We start from the raw sequence: 18,989 nt of genomic DNA, 5'->3' as shown, positions 1-18,989 counted from the left end.
AGGTGATATGGTATTATATATATAAAATCCATAAACTCCACCAAAAAAACTACTAAAAGTATAAAAGAATTCATTAAATTTGTAGGATACAAAAATCAATACACAAAAACTAATAATGAACTATCAGAAAGAGAAGTCAAGAAAACAATCCCATTTATAATTACAACAAAAAGAATACCTAGGAATAAACTTAACCAAGGAGTGCAAAGACTCATACACTGGAAATTGTAAGACACTGGCAAAAGAAACTGAAGACACCAATAAATAGAAAAATATTCTGTTCATAAAATGGAAAAATCAGTATTATTAAAATATCCGTACTACCCAAAGTAATCTAAGGATTCAATTCAATCTCTCAAAATTCCAATGACATTTTTCATAGAATGGTAACAATTCTAAAATTTCTATGGAACCAGAAAAGACCTTTTCTCAACCTCAAATAGCCTCAATAGCCTCTCTAACCTCAAATAGCCAAAATAACCTTAAGAGGGAAAAACGAAAACAAAAATAAAAAGCCAGAGGTATCATGCTCCCTGGTTTCAAATTATACTACAAAGCTACAGTAATCAAAACAGCATGGTAATGGCACAAAAATAGACATATAGATAAAGAGAACAGAACAGAGAGCCCAGAAATAAACCCAATTACATATGGTCAATTAACTTATAAAAAAGGAACCAAGAATATACAGTGGAAAAGGACAGTTTCTAAATTATGTTGGGAAAACTGAATAGCTACAATGCAAAATAATAAAACTGGACTACTATTTTACACTGTATATAAAAGCAAATTTAAATAGATTAAAAACGTAAACATACAATTTAAAACCATAGAACTCCTAGAAGAAAACACAGGCAGTAAGCTCCCTGCCAATGGTCTTAGCAATGTTTTTCAGAGGACTCCAAAGGCAACAGAAACAAAAGCAAAAGTAAACAAATGTGAGTATATCATACTAAAAAACTTCTGCACAGCAAAAGAAACCATCAACAATGGGCGGCCTGGGTGGCTCAGCGGTTTAGTGCCACCTTCAGCCCAGGGCGTGATCCTGGAGACCCAGGATTGAGTCCTGCGTAAGACTCCCTGCCTGCTTCTCCCTCTCCCTCTGCCTCTCTCTTTGTGTCTCTCATGAATACATAAATAAAATCTTAAAAAAGAAAGAAAAGAAAAGAAAAGAAAAGAAAGGAAAGGAAAGGAAAGGAAAGGAAAGGAAAGGAAAGGAAAGGAAAGGAAAGGAAAAGAAAAGAAAAAAGAAAAACCATCAACAAAACAAAAAGGCAGACTACTAAATGAGAGAAGATACATGCAAATCATATATCCCATCAGGGGTTAATATATAATATATACAAAGAACTCATACAACTCAGTAACAAACAATCCAATTAAAAAATGGGTAGAGAAAAAAAAAATAAAAAAAAAATGGGTAGAGGATCTGAATAGACATTTTTCTAAGAATATATATAGATGGCCAACAGGCATATGAAAAGATCCTCAAAATCATTAATTATCAGGAAAAATGCAAATCAAAACTACAATGAGATATCACCTTACAGCTGTCAGAATGGCTAGAAAAAAAAAACCGCAAGAAATAACAAATACTGGCAAGGATGTGGAGAAAAGGGAATTCTCGTTCACTGCTGGGAATGTAAACTGGTGCAGGCACTATGGAAAATGGTATAAAAGTTCCTCAAAAAACTAAAATAGAACTACCACATAATCCAGCAAGTCCACGATTGAGTATCTAGCTGAAAAAAAAAAAACACTAATTCAGAAAGATATATGCAACCCTATATTCATTACAGCATTATTTATAATAGCCAAGGTATGAAAAAAAAACCCTAACTGTCCATTAATGTACTAACGGATAAAGAAGATGTAGCATGTATAAGTGACCCTTAAACAAGGGTTTGAATTTCAGACGTCCACTTATGTGTAGATATATTTTTACTTATGTGTATTTTTATGATTTAAATATTTTGTCTCTATTTTATTGTAAGAATATAGTATATAATATATACAGTATATGTGATATTTGGCTGTTTATGTTATTAGTTAAGTCTTCTGTTCAAAAATAGGCTAGTAGTGGGCAGCCCTGGTGACTTGGTGGTTTAGCGTTGCCTTCAGCCCAAGGTGTGATCCTGGAGATCCGGAATTGAGTCCCACATCAGGCTCCCTGCATGAAGCCTGCTTCTCCCTCTGCCTGTGTCTCTGCCTCTCTCTCTCTAATAAATAAACAAAATCTTAAAAAAAAAAAAAAAAAAAAAGGCTAGTAGTAGTTAAGTTTGTGAGGCATAAAAAGTTGTACGTGGATTTTTAACTGCCTAGGGGGATATCAGTGTCCTAATCTTCATATTGTTCAAGGGTCAACAGTACATGCTATGTATGTAATATGTACATATTACTCAGACATAAAAGAGAATGAAATCATGGCATTTGTAACTACATGGATGGACCCTGAAGGTATTACACTAAATGAGGTAAGTCAAATAATTCATGTTTTCATTAATATGTGGAATCTTAAAACAGACAAAATAAAATCTATACTCACAGAAAGGAGAGATTAATTGGGGGGTGGGAGGTGGGAGTGGCAGCAGGCCAACTGGGTGAAGGGAATCAATAAACACACAGTTCCAGTAATAAAATACTGGATACTCTTTTTCTCTCTTGTGAATAAATAAATAAAATCTTTAAAAAAAAATTATGTTCTTTATTTCTAACATACTCAAGCATTGTGTGGTAGACAGAACACATGATCTGGCATTTGAAGACTTGGGTTTGAGTTCTCATTCTACTACTTACTAGCTTTGTGACTTAGGGGAAAAATAAAAATTTGAGACTGTTTCTTCAATTATAAAATGGTGATGTTACCACATAGAGTGTAAAACAAATGAGGGAACATACAGGAAAACTCCATGTAAGAGTACCATCCGAATACTGATTTCAAGGAAATTCTATGTTTGTACAAAAAAGATAACTGATTTAACAAGTGTACTAATGACTCTCTTGGTTATTTATATTCGTGATTAAAGCCTAATTATTCAGATAGATACTTTTCTTTTTGTTTTTCCAAAGGTATCTTTTCTTATTGGATACGTTTTTTTTCCCAGAACAAGCTTAGTACTTAGCAAGAAATAAATATGCACCTGAGTGCTAAACTTTAAAATCTAAACTTTCATTATTTGAGATTTTTAAAAACCACTAACAATGTACAAAAGTAATAATGTGTGAATTTTTTATAATTATGTAACTACAGGTGTTATCAAGGGCTCAGAATTATAAAATCACAGTTTAAGAATATCAATGTATAGTACAAGAAATAACCGATATATAGTGTCCTCTCTCCCATATAATCAACCCAGAAGCAGAGGGAGGTAGTTTTATAATACCAAATGTTTAGTTTGTTACAGTTTATAAAACATTTTCAAATCTATTTTCTCACTATATGATGTTTAGAAATTAAAAAGAACAGTTGTCAATGGGAAATTCTGACCCCTAAGAAATAAATGTTTATTTATTTTGTTTTTTTTTTAAGATTTTATTTATTTATCATGAGAGACACACAGAGAGAGGCAGAGACACAGGCAGAGGGAGAAGCAGGCTCCATGCAGGGAGCCCAACGTGGGACTTGATCCTGGGTCTCCAGGATCACACCCTGGGCTGCAGGTGGCACTAAACCACTGCGCCACCAGGGCTGCCCAGAAATGAATGTTTAAATTAGTAACTGCCAATCAAAATTTAATATCTCAATTATTCCTCAAATTATTAGGAACTTCAAGATAAAACTGTTCATAATGTTCATCATTCAGCATTATAAGGATAAATCCTGGTTTTGGGGAGAGATGAAAGAAAACACAACTAAAAATTAAGAATGTTTGAATTCTATGAAGATTGCATTTAAAACCTATTTCAGGCTGAAATTCAGCATGTGAATATCGCTCATTTATCAGGCAGTAAGCTAGATGTTGGTAAGAGATAAGAAATTATCCCTTACCTTAAGGCATTCAAAGCACAGAAACGAAATAAAGATATATGTAACTTATAAGTGTAACTTATAATACAGGATAAATGTAGTAAGTGAATACAATATAAAAAGAAAATTGAAAATCTAATTAAGTACTAAAATTAGAAGTGGAATGGGAGGTGGTGTCTAAGCAGTGAGCATAATCAATCTGAAATACTAGTATCATTTTGGTAGGTGAAAAATGGAGGAAAAAAGACAAGGACTGTAGGTATGGAGCAGAATACGTGCACAAGAGAGTTCTGAAGCAATGTGGTTGTTTGAGAAATGCAATTTAGTATTGTAATGATATAGTATGCACTTGGGAATCCAAAACAAAGCTGAAGTTGTACCCTTTAATTCAGTCAACAAATATTTAAACAACTATGCAGACATTTTTGTTCTAGGTAATGAACAAAGACACCCCTCTGCCCCTGCCAGGCCACCTTTGCAGACCTTACATTTCAGCAAGGAGAGAAGGACAAAAAACAGTAAATGACAAATAAGACAAATAAGATATTAGAGGACTATACCTGCTACAGGGGAAAATGTTTAATAGCACATTTATTTCCAAGTCCTTATACTATACACTCTTATAAGTTAGGGGAGGGAAAAGGGCAGGAGAGAAAGAGGGAGGTACACTTAAGATACACTACTCAGAAAGTCCCATGTGTTCAGCGGTTATAAACAGGAACAGCACTATTCTCTAAGATACATGTTATAAATTCACGTAAATGATGACAGCAGGTACTACTGATATCTAGGTGGACAAGGACTAAGAAAGATGGCTGGATGTTCTGCAATGCATGGGACAACGGACCCACATGTAAAAGACTTTACACTATGCAGTTGTATAGGCAAAAATAAAATTTTAAAAATATTCTGAGCCTAGAATCTATTTCACATATAAACACGAAATACATTTTGTATTTTACAGTACAGTGATTTTCCCAAGAATGCAACTCCCATATGAATAAGGAAAAAGTTATACTTTGTCTTGTTAGGAACCAAAAATTGTTCATTTCAAAAGTTACATAAAACACCATCACTTAGTGTATTTAAGTAACTGTTACATTCTAGCTATATCAGCCTGGAGTGTAGCAATCACATTCACAGCCAAATTTCTACACCTACAAATATATCACTACTGGTAATCACTTCTTTCTGATAGTAGTACCTGAGTACTACTCAAATTATATTATTTCCTTCTCTTTCTCCCTTAATACGACCTGGGACATAATGCCAACTCTTTATTTTCTAAAAAAGATTTTATTTGAGAGCAAGAGAGAGCACAAGCAGGAGAGGGGCAGGGAAAAGCAGATTCCCTGCTGAGTCAGGAGCCCAACCCAGGAGTTCCATCTCAGAACCCCAGAATCATGACCATGGAACCAAAGGCAGATGTTTGAGCCACCCAGGTGCCCACAATGGCAACTCTTTAAAAGGAACATATGAGGGGCACCTGGGTGGCTCAGTTAAGCAATTGACTCTTGATTCTGGCTCAGGTCATAAACTCAGGATCCTGAGATTGAGCCCTGTTGTCAGGCTACGCATTGGGCCTGGAGCCAGTTTGGGATTATCTCACCCTCTACCTCTCTCTCCCCTCCCCCATTCCCTCACTCGAGCTATGAATGAATGAATTAATGGAGAATACATAAATAAAATCTTTAAAAATAACTAAAAGTAACATGGGAGAACAGTTAACTTATCTATGAATTTCACTTCAGGATAGCCAAGGAGGCACTACAAATTAGTGTTGGGGGCCATCAACTGAACCAGCTCTTAACGTTCCAGTCAACCGGAAGCACCAGAATCTTATCCATTCCCCAAATAATGTGAAACCAAAATTTGATTTTCTGACCCCTCCAAAACTCTCAGTCCAAAAATGCTTTCTTTTCTCATTCTGACAATTTCTGGAAATGCCAAATAAGTGTACTGCTTAGATCAGTCACAAATTCTCAATTATTCATTTTAAAGCTCATGACATTTGATATGTTTGTAGTTGTCCCTAAAGAGTAGGGCTGCCATGTCCAGAATACCAGAAATCAATACTTTGAGGATTAATTTGAGAGAGATAGAGAGAGAGACTGTGCACATGAGCATGCACAGTGGGGAGGGGTAGAGGGAAAGGAAGAAAGTGTCCAAAGCAGATTCAGTGCTGAGTGCAGAGTTGTTACAGGGCTCAATCTCATGACCCTGAGATCATGACCTAAGCTGAAACCAAGAGTTGGACGCTTAACTGACTGCACCACCCAGGTGCCCCCGAAATCAACACTTTTTAAAAGTATTTTACTAAACTGTACCCTAATTTCAAATCATATGCCTCTCCCTTTATTCTGGTTGTGTTCTGGAGAGATAAATTCACAAAATCCTAAATATTGCCTCACAATTGCTTTAAGAGTTTTGGTGATATACAGTATTCCTCTGCCAGACAGTTTATTTCACTATTAAAATTAACTTCTAGAGAATTCTTTCCTAATTTTGAGGGCAAAATAAATCTGCCCATCTGGGACAATACAAAAAAATAAAATCATCAGGGCCGCCTGGGTGGCTCAGTGGTTAAGCGTCTGCTTTCGGCTCAGGGCATGATCCTGGAATCCTGGGATCTAGTCCCACATCAGGCTCCCTGCATGGAGCCTGCTTCTCCCTCTGCCTATGTCTCTGTCTCTTTCTGTCTCTCTCATAAATAAATAAATAAAATCTTTAAAAAATAAGTTAATTAAATAAAATCATCAACAAAGTCTGATCTTTTCCTTGCAGGTAGTTACCATGAGCTTCCTATGTGTTCCAATATTCCCACCAGCCTCCAAAATAAAGAAAAATGAGAAGAAAATGCCCAAGTACTATTTAAAACCCAAGATTTGGTGTTTTGTTGTTTTTCTTTTACTTTTTGAATTCTGGTAAACTTCTGCCCCATTAGAACTCAATCATATTCTCATTCAAATTCTTTCAGACATGTCACATTGGTTTTTTGCAACTATTTTTATCCTTTACTTGTTTTATCATGGGATTCATACCTTGGTGTTTCTAGAGGTTCATAGCATCCTCTATCTCCATATTAAGCAAAGCCCTAATTTCTGCAGCCTCTAGCTACTTTAGAAGGTTTCTAAAATGGCACTTCAGCTTGACTGGACCCTATATGCATAGAATATAATAATATAATGACAACTGAGACTCTTAGGATACAATCAGCTTTACTTATTTTTAATTTTTTTTTAAAGATTTTATTTATTCAGGAGAGACATACTGAGAGAGAGAGGCAGAGATACAGGCAGAAGGAGAAGCAGGCTCCCTGCAGGGAGCCCGATGCAGGACTTGATCCCAGGACTCTGGGATCATGCCCTGAGCTGAAGACAGATGCTCAATCACTGAGCCACCCAGGCATCCCTACAATCAGCTTTAAATTTCACAAACACAATCATGAAAATACTTAAATACATAATTTTTAAATTTAATCTACCTGGATAAGAGGCAACCCTGAACTCTCAATAAATAACACTGAAAATCAGACTTTACATGTTAAGGAAACACTTGAAAACAGTAAATCAGGGCTCAGAGTTCCAAAATTCTAAAATGTAAGGCTGTGCACACAGTTTTGTTTTGTTTTTAATTAGGTGTTTGAATATATGGCTCTGACACTTTATATAATAGGATATGACAGTGGGTAAGTCTGCCTCTCTAGTTCTCAGTTTTCCCCAATTAAAAAAAAAATGGCAAGAATGAACTAAAGTTCATCTGCAGATTTCTTCCAAAAACTCGGTAATTCACACTCATATAAAGAGGGTTTTTTATTTTCATAATTTAAAAGCCAGAGCAAGCTAGGGATATGAAGAGTAGCCTTTACTTTTTCTGTAGTGAATTTTTAATATAATAAAATATTAGGGCAGCCTGGGTGGCTCAGTGGTTTAGCACCGCCTTCAGTCCAGGGCATGATGCCGGAGATTTGGGATTGAGTCCCACACCGGGCTCCCTGCATGGGGCCTGCTTCTCCCTCTGCCTGTGTCTCTGCCTCTCTCTCTCTCTCTCTCTCTCTCTCTCTCTCTGTGTGTGTGTGTGTGTCTCTATGAATAAATAAAATAAATAAATAAATAAATTAATTAATTAATAAAATATTATTATAGCTTCTGTGTAATATCAACAATTGCTATAAACATACTTTGGTGGTTGCAAGAACTGGAAGCAATTTAGCATTCATGCCTCTTTCTAATCAGGTACTGAAATCTTTATCCTTTTAAAATATGGTCAAATCACAAGGAGTTGTTTGGTTTTGGATGATCTTTAAGGTCCCTTCCTACTATTAAATTCTATTCACTTACTCTTCAATATAGCAGGGAATGTCTAAAGATTGAGGGCCAAGAAGAGATCCTTCCAGACAGAGTAAAGAACTAAGTAAGGTACAAAGCAGAATATGGAAGTCCAAGGAGACAAAGGTCTAGGGCATAGGAATGACAAGGATTGTGATCAGTTTTACAAATACTGAGATGCTCTCTGGGTTCGCTGAGGTTCTTTTAAATGCCTCCCAAGATGGTAAGATAGCTCAGGAAACCCACTAGAATGTATACAAATGCTTGCTTCTCAATCTTGACAGAACAAGAGTGAGGCTATTCAGACATGGGTGGACCACAAGAATAGTTTAAATTATTACTCAAGATTGAAATCATATAATGACTCAGAGATCCTGGGTACCATCTTTCATGGTACACCTTGTAACTGGTAGTGTCCTGAGTAGCTGTCTCCTGATTTTTTAAAAAGGACTTATTTGCTTCCGATTCTTAGAGACAGTGAATATCATTGCATCGGAGCTATCCATGGTGCTTGATTCAGACTCAGCCCACCGCTTCAACAATTGGTACATTAGCTTTCCTACTATAGTACCACTAAGGATCTGTCTGACCTGTCACCCACACTGTGCCTGTGACAATCATGCCACTATCACCAGCCACTTGTAATCTCTGTCTATTCTGTTTTGTCTGTGCTCAGACCCCCCAAGTGTCTTACTTTGTGGATTTCCAGCTGACCTACCCTTTTCCCCCAGGCCTGCTACACCATCTACTATACAAAACCATTTCTGTAAAGGTAGTGCATCTTATAGATCACTACATATTCTGGGCAAAAGATCATGGTTCTTCAGAGCCAAGTCTCCACATGATACGTGACATGAATTTCAAAACCTTATTATTGTCACAATTTTTACATTCAAAAATGAATGCAAACGACCTCTAAATTTTGCTATATATGTTTTTGAGACTGACTTTGGAATTAATAAAAAAAAAAGGAATTATTAACTCAAGATTGATATGTAGGTTTCACGGAATCATAAACCACTTGAAATTATGTGATTCTTTAAACAGATGCACGTTTTTCTGGGGACAAGGGTGTTGAGACTCTTAGCCTTAGTAAGTCAGAACCACTGATCAGTATGGGGATGACTCCCAAATGATCACCCCAGGTTTATGCACTAGATCTTTATGTGTGTGGTACAACAAATACATGTGGTCTTTGTCCCAGTTCCTGGCACAAAGCTATTAAAACTCTTGGGACTTCCTAAGTGATAGGAGTGTCTCTGGTTATTCATAAAGATTCCCCTTTGAGCACACTGAGTTTATGCTAATGAACAATTAGGCTAGGGCCTCAAGAGAGCCTCAGGATAAGACTGGTAACCAGAAAGACCATGTGATTAGAGGGCTGGAACTTCCATTCCAACCCAGCAATCTCTGGGAAGGGGAAAAATGGTGTGTGAGGGGAGGAAAGGGAGTGCTGGTGATTAAAGCTCAATAAAATCTGATGAGTTTCTGGGCTGGTCAATGTATCCATGTTCTGGGAGAGTGGCATACCCCAATTCCATGGGGACAGAAGTTCTTGCATTTGGGACATGTCTGGATCTTCATGTATCTCATCATCTGGCTGCTCATCTGTATCATTTGTAATAAACTGGGAAACATAAGTGAAGGTTTTCCTGAGCTTTGTGAACCATTCTAACAAATTACCGAAACCAAGGAGGGCATTGTGAGAACCTCTGATTTACAGCTGATCAGCCAGAGGCACAGAACAACAACCTGGACTTACAACTAGGACCTGATCCAGAACAAACTGGACTTAGAACTGGTGTCTTGTAGGACTGAACCCTTTACCTGTGGGATCTGACTCTATCAGGTCAGGCAGACAGTGTCAGAATTGAGTTAAATTGTAAGACACCTGGCTGGGGTCCATGGAGAACTAGAGAATTACTTGGTGGTATGGAAAACACTCCAGAATATCCAACTGCCTATTGGACAGCTCTAAAACAGGAATGTCCAGAAAACACTGCAAACTCAGCATGTCTAAAATGAAATTTATTTTTCCTCCTTACTTCCTAACATGCTCCTCTCCCAATCCTCAGTACACAATACTACATAGTTGTAAAGGTAAAAATCCTGTCAATCATGTTTGATTATGATCATAACTCTTTTCTTCATTCCCCTTATCCAATTAGTGACCACATATAACTTTTTGAAAGCCTAATAAATTCTTAAAACTCCTGTAGTGAAAGAATCTCATGTACTATAATAACTTTGCAGATGGTAAAGACCACCAAATATTAATAGATCGTATGAGCCGGAAACTTTTCCCAATGGACCACAACTTTTCATGTTCATGAGGCAGCATGATACTCCCTTATCATTCCCCCCTCCTCCAATTAACTATATTATGAATATACTGGAGAATATAGCTAACTCATTATTCTTCTGATTTTATAGAAAGAGGATCAATTTTCCTTTATAAAAGTGACAAGTTGGGGATGTTTCTGCAAAACAGCTCTTATTTGGAATAGCTTTCAATCCTATCTAAATAGTCCCATGGATCATAGCACCACTGCTCAGCAAAGGCAGCTGTTCTCCAGTTTCCAGAAAGTAAGAGGAATATTTGTCAGTAACTCCATATCTTTACCCAGAAGCCAGTATGACAGATGGCACTGCAAAGCAATTGCCAAATCAGGAATAAAAAAGATACAAGTCAAAACCATTGAAATTCCTGGCTCCCAGCAGTATTTTCAAATTCTTAATGATAATGGGAGGACACAGGAGCTAAATCTCCAATGAAATAGAAAGACCCTACATGAAAGTGTTTCTAACTCTTTGTAAAGCTTAAAAGACTCCTTGAGCACTCAATGTCTCAATTCAGGTGGCAATCTTCCCTTAAAGAGACAACCTTATGCCTGGAAACAAACAATGATCATCTCCCATTCCTCACACATTGCCAGTAAAGACTTGGAAGTTCATACTGCTAAATTCCTTTTAGGAACACCTCCTAACATATCCTGAGCTTCCTCATGCTTTGTGGAGTGAATTAATGACAAAATTTAAAATGCATTGACCATATTTTGCTTTGCATTTATTACTAAAAACCAAGAGGCCAAATTCATGCTTATTGTATAGCTGGCCTTAACTTCACATAAAAATTCTTCCTATTGTCAGCTGTCCATGTTAAGAGAGCAAATCAATATGCAGCTTAAGTCCAACAAATGCTTATAATGACCAAGGACAGAACAAAATCAAGGAATACCCTGAATCAGACTTGGAATACCCTGTATAGTTCTACTAGCTGCTTGTCAAAAAGGCATAATAGCACTAAGAATACATTGTTAAAGAAGACAACTAAAATTAATAGATGCCTTAGCTGTCTACAGCAGCCTACAATGCTGTGCAATAAAATTTTATTACTTTGCCTCTCTCAAATCATTACAAAGTGACCACAGTAAAATGTGATCATCCTCTTAACAGAGTCTTTCACAAAGATAAATTTTCATTTTGGTTAAGTCCACTTACTAATTTTTAATTTAAAAATTTTTTTCTTAAATAGGTCATGTTTTTGTTATTATGTCTAAGACTTCTTCACTAAGCCCAAGGTTCTGCAGATTTTCTCTTGTTTATTCTACAAGTTTCACTTAATGTCTTACAATTGAATCTATGATCCATTTTGAATTAATTTTTGTATGCTGTGTGAAGTTGAGATCAAAATTTATGTTTTAACCTATAGTTATAGAGGATGAAAAGATATTCTACAGACTTGGGAGAAAATAAAAAAAGTTTATTTTTTAATCTATAGTTATAGAGGACTGAAAAGATAATCCACAGACTTGGGAGAAAATATTTGCTAAGCACCTGACAAAGGACTCATACCTAGAATCTATAAAGAGCTTTCAAAACTCAGCAGTTAAAAAACAAACAGTACAATTAGAAAGGGGGCAAAAGGATATGAAGAAATACTTCACTAAAGTATTTCTCATATTCAATGATATGAATGGCATATAAGTAATGGAAATATTTTTGACACTACTTGTCATTAGAGAAATGCAAATTAAGACCATGGTAAGTTATCACTACATATCTACTTAGAATAGATAAAACAAAAAATGACTTCCAAATGCTAGTTGAGGGTACAGAGAAACTGGATCTCTCATACATTACTGATGGGAATGTAAAATAGTATATACACTCTAGAAAAGTGCTAGTTTCTTTAAGAACTAAACATACATTTACCATATAACCTAGTAATTATACTCCTGGGCACTAATCTCAGAAATATGAAAAGTTATGATCACACAAAAACCTGTATATGATTGTTCACTGCAGGTTATAACAGGCAAAAACTGGGAATAACCAAAATGTGTAACAGGTTTATAGCTAAATATGACATCCATACCATGGAATACTACTTAGCAGTAAAAGGAACAAACTATTGATACACACAACTTGGATGGATCTCAAGAGCATTATGTTGAGTGACAAACGTCAATCTCAAAAGGTCACATACTGTATTTATGTAACATTACAGAACATGACAAAATTACAGAGGTGGAAATTAGGTGTTAACAGGGGTCAGAGATAGTGGGCAGAGGGTGTAGGTAGGTTTGAGGTAGCATAAGGGAGATTTTTGTGATGATAGACTAATTCTTTATCTTGATTGTGGTACACTGTAGACATAATAAAATGATAAAGAACTATATACGTACTTCTACCAATATCAACTTCCTGGTTTTGATATTGTACTATAGTTATAAATAAATGTAACTAACAAGGGAAACTGGGCAAAGCATGCACAGGATCTCTCTGTACTATCTTTGCAACTTCCCATGAATCTATAATTACTTCAAAATAAAAGTTTTAAACAATCAATGTGAAATCATCCAAGAGTTGGGAAATATGGGAGAATTTATAAATTTGTTGAAAAGGGTAAGGCAAACCAAAGTGCAAACCAAAGATGGCTAGGGATGATCACTGTGTGGCCTAGAAAAGATAGCGGGAGGGCAACCCGGGGGGTTCAGGGGTTTAGCACGGCCTTCAGCCCAGGGCGTGACCCTGGAGACCTCGGATCATGGAGCCTGCTTCTCCCTCTGCCTGTGTCTCTGCTTCTCTCTCTCTCTGTCTCTCTGTCTCTCATTAATAAATAAATAAAATCTTAAAAAAAAAAAAAAAAAAGATAGCCAGAGAGTTTGTTCAAATCCCCAAAATAGATAGTTCAACCATTTACTGAATACCTAGTATATGAAAGACATGGTGCTATAAATACCAGTGGGGTTAAGAAAAAGGTCAAGCACTTACCTCTGAATTAATTTACTAAGACAGAACAATTATTAAAGGCCTCAGGGCTTCTGCAAAAGCAGTTTCCTTTGCCCAGAACACTCTTCTGTTTTTCTAGTTAATTCTTAACCATCCCTAAACTCTCGGTTCATTATCACTTCTTCAGGGAAATCCTCCCTAGCTCTCCTCCCGGCCCTCAATATCAGGTTCCTCTACTACATGGTCATACACCACCCTATATTTTTCATTCATAACACTAATCGTCATTCACAATTAAAGAACTGTGTAATGATTTGACATCTATACTCATTAGGCTAAAATTTCCAAAGGGCAGAGATAGGTCTGTGCAGCTCACCACTGTATTCCCAAACCCAGCGCCATGCCTGGCAAATGACAGAAGTTCAAAATATATTACATGAATGAATCCGTACAAAGCTATAATTCATATGTACAAATGAGTAGGCAGACAAGAAGTTACTGGGTTTGGAAGAATCCAAGATCACTTCAATCTGGGAAAGACAGTTTATATGGGATAGACAGTTCATGCAGAAAATAAAGACTCTTATGTCCAAAGTGAACAGGATTATCAGCCTTTCATCAATAGGAACCTACCAAAGAACTGAAACAGGAAAACAGTATGTCCAATGTCTTCTATAGGAAAATTATGGTAGAGAATGGACTTGAACTGAAAGGTTAAGACATAAGGAGCGTTAAAAGTAATTCTGAGGACTCTGTGGTAGTGCAGGCACAAAAATGATATGAGAGGGTGGCCATGGGAGATGTCTGAAACACTAAGAGCCAAAAGAACTTAAGGACTGATTAGATACAGGACCATGAAAGGGGGGAAGAGCCAAAGATAATTCAAGAGGTTTAACAGTGACTGATCAATGAAAGACAGTACCATTAATAGAAATGGAAAGTCTCAATTAAGTCTCTTGGGAGAAGGGAATGTGCTTTGTTAGAAGTCTCAGGTAAGACATGAACAGACATTTCTCCAAAGAAGACATAGCCAACAGACACATGATCACTCGGCATAAGGCAAATATAAATCGAAGCCACAATGAGATACCACCTCACACCGGTCAGAATGGCTAAAATAAATAAAGTCAGGAAATGACAGATGTTGGCGAGGATGCAGAAAAAGGGGAACCCTCTTACACTGTTGGTAGTAATGCAAACTGGTACAGCCACTCTGGAAAACAGTAGGAAGGCTCCTCAAAAATTTGAAAATAGAGCTACCCTATGACCCAGCAATTGCACTGCTGGGTATTTATTTACCCCAAAGATACAAATGTAGTGATGTGAAGGGGCACCTGCACCCCAATATTTATAGCAGCAATGTCTACAATAGCGAAACTGTGGAAAGAGCCCAGATGTCCATCTACAGATGAATGGATAAAGAATGGCATATATACACACAATGGACTACTACTCAGTCATGAAAGAAAGAAAGAAAGAAAGAAAGAAAGAAAGAAAGAAAGAAAGAAAGAAAGAAAGAAAGAAACCTTGCCATTTTCAACAATGTGGGTGGAACTAAAGGATATTATGCTAAGTGCAGTAAGTCAATCAGAGAAAGACAATTATATGATCTCACTCATACCTAGAATTTAAGAAACAAAACAGGATCATAAGGAGGAAAGAGGAAAAAATAAAACAAGATGAAATCAGAGACACAGACAAACCATAAAGAGACTCTTAATAAGAAACGAACTGTGAGTTGCTGGAGGGGAGAGGGACGGGGTGATGGGGTAACTGGGAGATGAATATTAATGAGGGCATGTAATGAGCACTGGGTATTATATAAGACTGATGAATCTCTAACCTCTACCTCTGAAACCAATAATACAATTCAATAATTTATTTAAATTCAATGATAATTCATTGAATAATATAGATACTAATGGGGAAAAAATAGATACTAGAGGGAAAAAAAGTCTTAGGTAACATCCATGCAATTGAAGATGTGAGACTAGGTGGAAAAAAGTCAAGGTTGGCAAGGTAATCTATGAGTTGATCACAGTTAAGGTTGTAAGAGTGAAAGAGATCTCTCATGGGGAGAAGGTACAAAGGGCCTTGAATGAAACCTTTAAAGGCATTCGATTTGCCCCTTGCTTGAACTATGTTTATCGGACTGTGGGCTCCTTCAGACTGTAAGATCCCTGAGGGCATATCTGATCTCATCCTTGGCATTCCCTAAAATGTATTCCATTACAGTTTTGTACATACCTGGTGCACAGTAAGCAGCCTATATTAAAGGAATCAATTATTTCAAGGTAATTTCTGATTAATATTTCCTGTTCCACCTGCACTCTATTTCAAACGGTTGTGCCACAGTGGTGTCTGATTTTTCAAGGCTCTGTAACTGGTGAACTGACAGACAAGGCGTTGGGACTGTGAAAAATAAATTAGCCTTCGGTGACATTAGAACTAAAGCAAATCCCCAGAAGTAGGGAATAGAAGTTTCTGCATAGAATTAAACAGGAAATATTTTTACTGAGGGAGTGAAACAAATGAAAATTTTCAACTGTAGGCACGACACAAGTTAACAGTGTACAAAAAGTAAAGCTTCAGGTGAAATAAAGGATAAACATGGGCAGCCTGGGTGGCTCAGCGGTTTAGTGCTACCTTCAGCCCAGGGCATGATCCTGGGGACCTAGGATCGAGTCCCACATCGGGCTCCCTGCGGGAGCCGCTTCTCCCTCTGCCTGTGTCTCTGCCTCTCTCTCTGTCTCTCATGAATAAATAAATAAAACGTTAAAAAAAAAAAGATAAACAAGATAATTAAAGGTAATTGAGGACAGGTGAGAGGCATACTTTAAAAAAAAAAAGGAAACATGAGGGAAAAGTCATTCACCTGCTCTCCCACAAAATATTACAGAGGTAGAATAAAAGACAAACCTTAAAAAAAAAAAAAAAAGCAAACCTGATTCAATACCTAGATGAACAGTGTTTCCCCCATTGCTGTATAAAATAAGGAAAAGGACTGCTAAAACCCATCAGGAGGCAAATCTGGTGACAGCCCCCATCCCCCCAAATTAAATGATCTTGGTTCTGGTATGCCACAGCGTTCTAACCCTGAATCACAGCTAATGCCCTAAGGGCTTCCAGATAGGTGAATCAATGGGGGAAGTCAGGGGAGAGAAAAGAAATCCGCTGGAGTCACAGATTCTAGGAACCTGACAAATCGAAGCATCTGTAATCCAACCAGACAGCTTTCCCCAAGTCTAAAAGATGGCCAACGAGTCTTTGCCTATTTCCAACAACAGCAGATGGACCATTGGTAGGTAAAGTGACTCTTCTCTGAGTTGGACAGCTCTAAATCGTTGTAAAAATCCTCTGGAGTTATTCCTCAGTAACTTTCACTCCGGGTCCTGGTTCTCAAGAGCCATAGAGTGAAAAGTGAAAGTTGTATTTCCGGATTTAATTTGAAGAAAAAACAAAACAAAACAAAACAAAACAACTAGGTATTACTTCCTGGCGAGTCAATACATTCCCTTCTTTCAATAGTAGTAGGAAAATTTTAATTTTTTTCTTTTTCTCAGCGTTTGACTCCCCTTAAAAGGAAAAAAAAAAAAAAAAAGTAATGCCAGGCACAGGTTCCTTTAGACTCGGAGCTGCGACCTCCAGAGCAGGGCAGAGCAGAGGAGCTCAAATAACTACACACGCTGCAGCTGACGTGAAATCCCCGTTGCCAAGAAGCAAGCGGTTCTAGCCCGTGCCTGGCCGCTCGCAGGCTGTGGGGGCCGAAGCGCCTGCACCCCTCGTTGCCAACGCCGCGGGGGGGCTGGACGGGCGCTCCCTCCCAGGCCAGGAGCAAGCCCCGCGCCCCACAGGGCACAGCGCTCGGCCCGGAGAAGCGGCAACGCTAACAGGAAGGTTCAGCGAAGCACCTGGCAAGACCCAAGCCGAGCCGCCGGACCAGCCGCCCGTATGCCCAACCACCCCGTCCGCCAGAGGCCACCTGAGCAACGGCACCGGTGGGCGCTCCCGGAGTTAGACGTTTCTGGCTCGGTCGGGGTCCCGTCTATTCCTCCCGCCCACCCTCTCTCTCCCCACGGCCCACAGCTGAGCCGGAAGCCACCCCAAGGGGTGGTGTTCCAGGAGGCACTCCATGTTTGGGGTGAGTGTTGCGGGCCGGCCCGAGCTCTCGAGCTGGCGGGCGGCTGCGGCGGTCACTCACCGAGAGGACGCTCATGCGGATTGGGGTCTCCAACAGGCACGCCATCTTGAGCCTTCCCACCCGGCTACGGCCGGTGCCGGCGCGGGGGCCGGCACTTTCGACAGGGAACTACTGGGCCAACGACAGGCACCTTCTGCGGAGAGACAGGCAGACAGACGAGAACACACCACACTCTAGGCACAGCTGAAGTACGACCAGGGCCCGCAGAGGGGAGAGAAAAGGAAAACCGCGCCAAGCGTCTCCTGACGAATCGTCGTCTCAGAAACGGCAGCTACTCTCAGCCTGGGTTAGAGGTGGGAGCGGGCAGCAGTTTCCGCATGCGCAAAGAAGATCTGCCGGCCCCACCTGCCGCTCGCGGTGGGCGGAGCCACAGGGGTGGGGTCTCGCTCTTGGAGCTGCAAACTTCACGGGCTGAGTCGTTACAGTGCAGCTCACCTATTCACATGATAAAGACTAGTGAGTGTGTGGAGTTGCATATGTAATTTGAAGTTCACGTTCCTATACATTATCTCGCTCCTTTGCAGCAGGTTCCTAGCGTGGTTATCGCCATTTTACAGATGAAGGGACTGTGGTCTCCGAACCAGGTCTTCGGCGTAATCTGCTCGACCCATTAATTCTGGTGTAGTGTTAAGAAGAGATACTCTGGAGCCAGAACGCCTGGGTTAGTCTTTGCTACTTCACTTATCAGTTGCATTACGTCCAGCCAAGTTACTTAACCTCCCTATGCTTCAGCTTTCTCTTCTATAAAATAGGGGTTATGAGAACGGGAAACTAAAGGTCTTTAGAACAGGACTGGAATGTAGAAAGCGTTATATATATATATGTTACTATTTCCTCAGTCTCTGAGTCAAATAGAAAAAAAAGGGGGACAAATATCCGAGAATTAACACTAAAGCGCTCTGATAACTGAAGCCAAATAAAAACATGCTTCTAATGATATTTTCTCATTAATTCAGCTTTCCCACTCCATGTGTGTGTCTATGGGTGTGGTGTGTATGTGTGTGTATAAAACAGCCCTGGACTTGGCTGGACAGGTTTCACCTTCCTGCTGTCTATAACCAGTCAGTTTTCATAGAGTGGTTGCAGTAAGCCTGTTTCATTACTTGTTTTTTTTCTATTTTTATAGCCACTCCTTAATCAGGCTGTTACTACCTCTCCCCTGCCCTAGAGCAATAGCCTTCCAACTGATCTTGTAGCCTCTAACCTTTTTACTTTGCTTCTCACTGCTTTCTATTCTAGAAAGTTCCCCTTAAGCCAC

The 18,989-nt window shown here is 38.6% G+C and overlaps 1 protein-coding gene across 1 annotated transcript in view; it reads right to left on the bottom strand.

Annotated features, from left to right (window-relative positions):
* Positions 1-17,950, bottom strand: part of ARMC8 (armadillo repeat containing 8) — a 112,792-nt gene extending 94,842 nt beyond the window's left edge. Inside the window, exon 1 of the mRNA XM_041734053.1 lies at positions 17,732-17,950. Coding sequence (XP_041589987.1) covers positions 17,732-17,776 — 45 coding nt within the window. The 5' untranslated portion in view covers positions 17,777-17,950. The remainder of the gene's footprint in view (positions 1-17,731) is intronic.
* Positions 17,951-18,989: the final 1,039 nt, after the last annotated feature.

The sequence above is a fragment of the Vulpes lagopus genome, chromosome 19 (genome assembly GCF_018345385.1).
Source record: "Vulpes lagopus strain Blue_001 chromosome 19, ASM1834538v1, whole genome shotgun sequence".
In the NCBI taxonomy this organism is placed as follows: domain Eukaryota; kingdom Metazoa; phylum Chordata; class Mammalia; order Carnivora; family Canidae; genus Vulpes; species Vulpes lagopus.
This window is presented reverse-complemented; position numbering and strand designations above follow the sequence as displayed.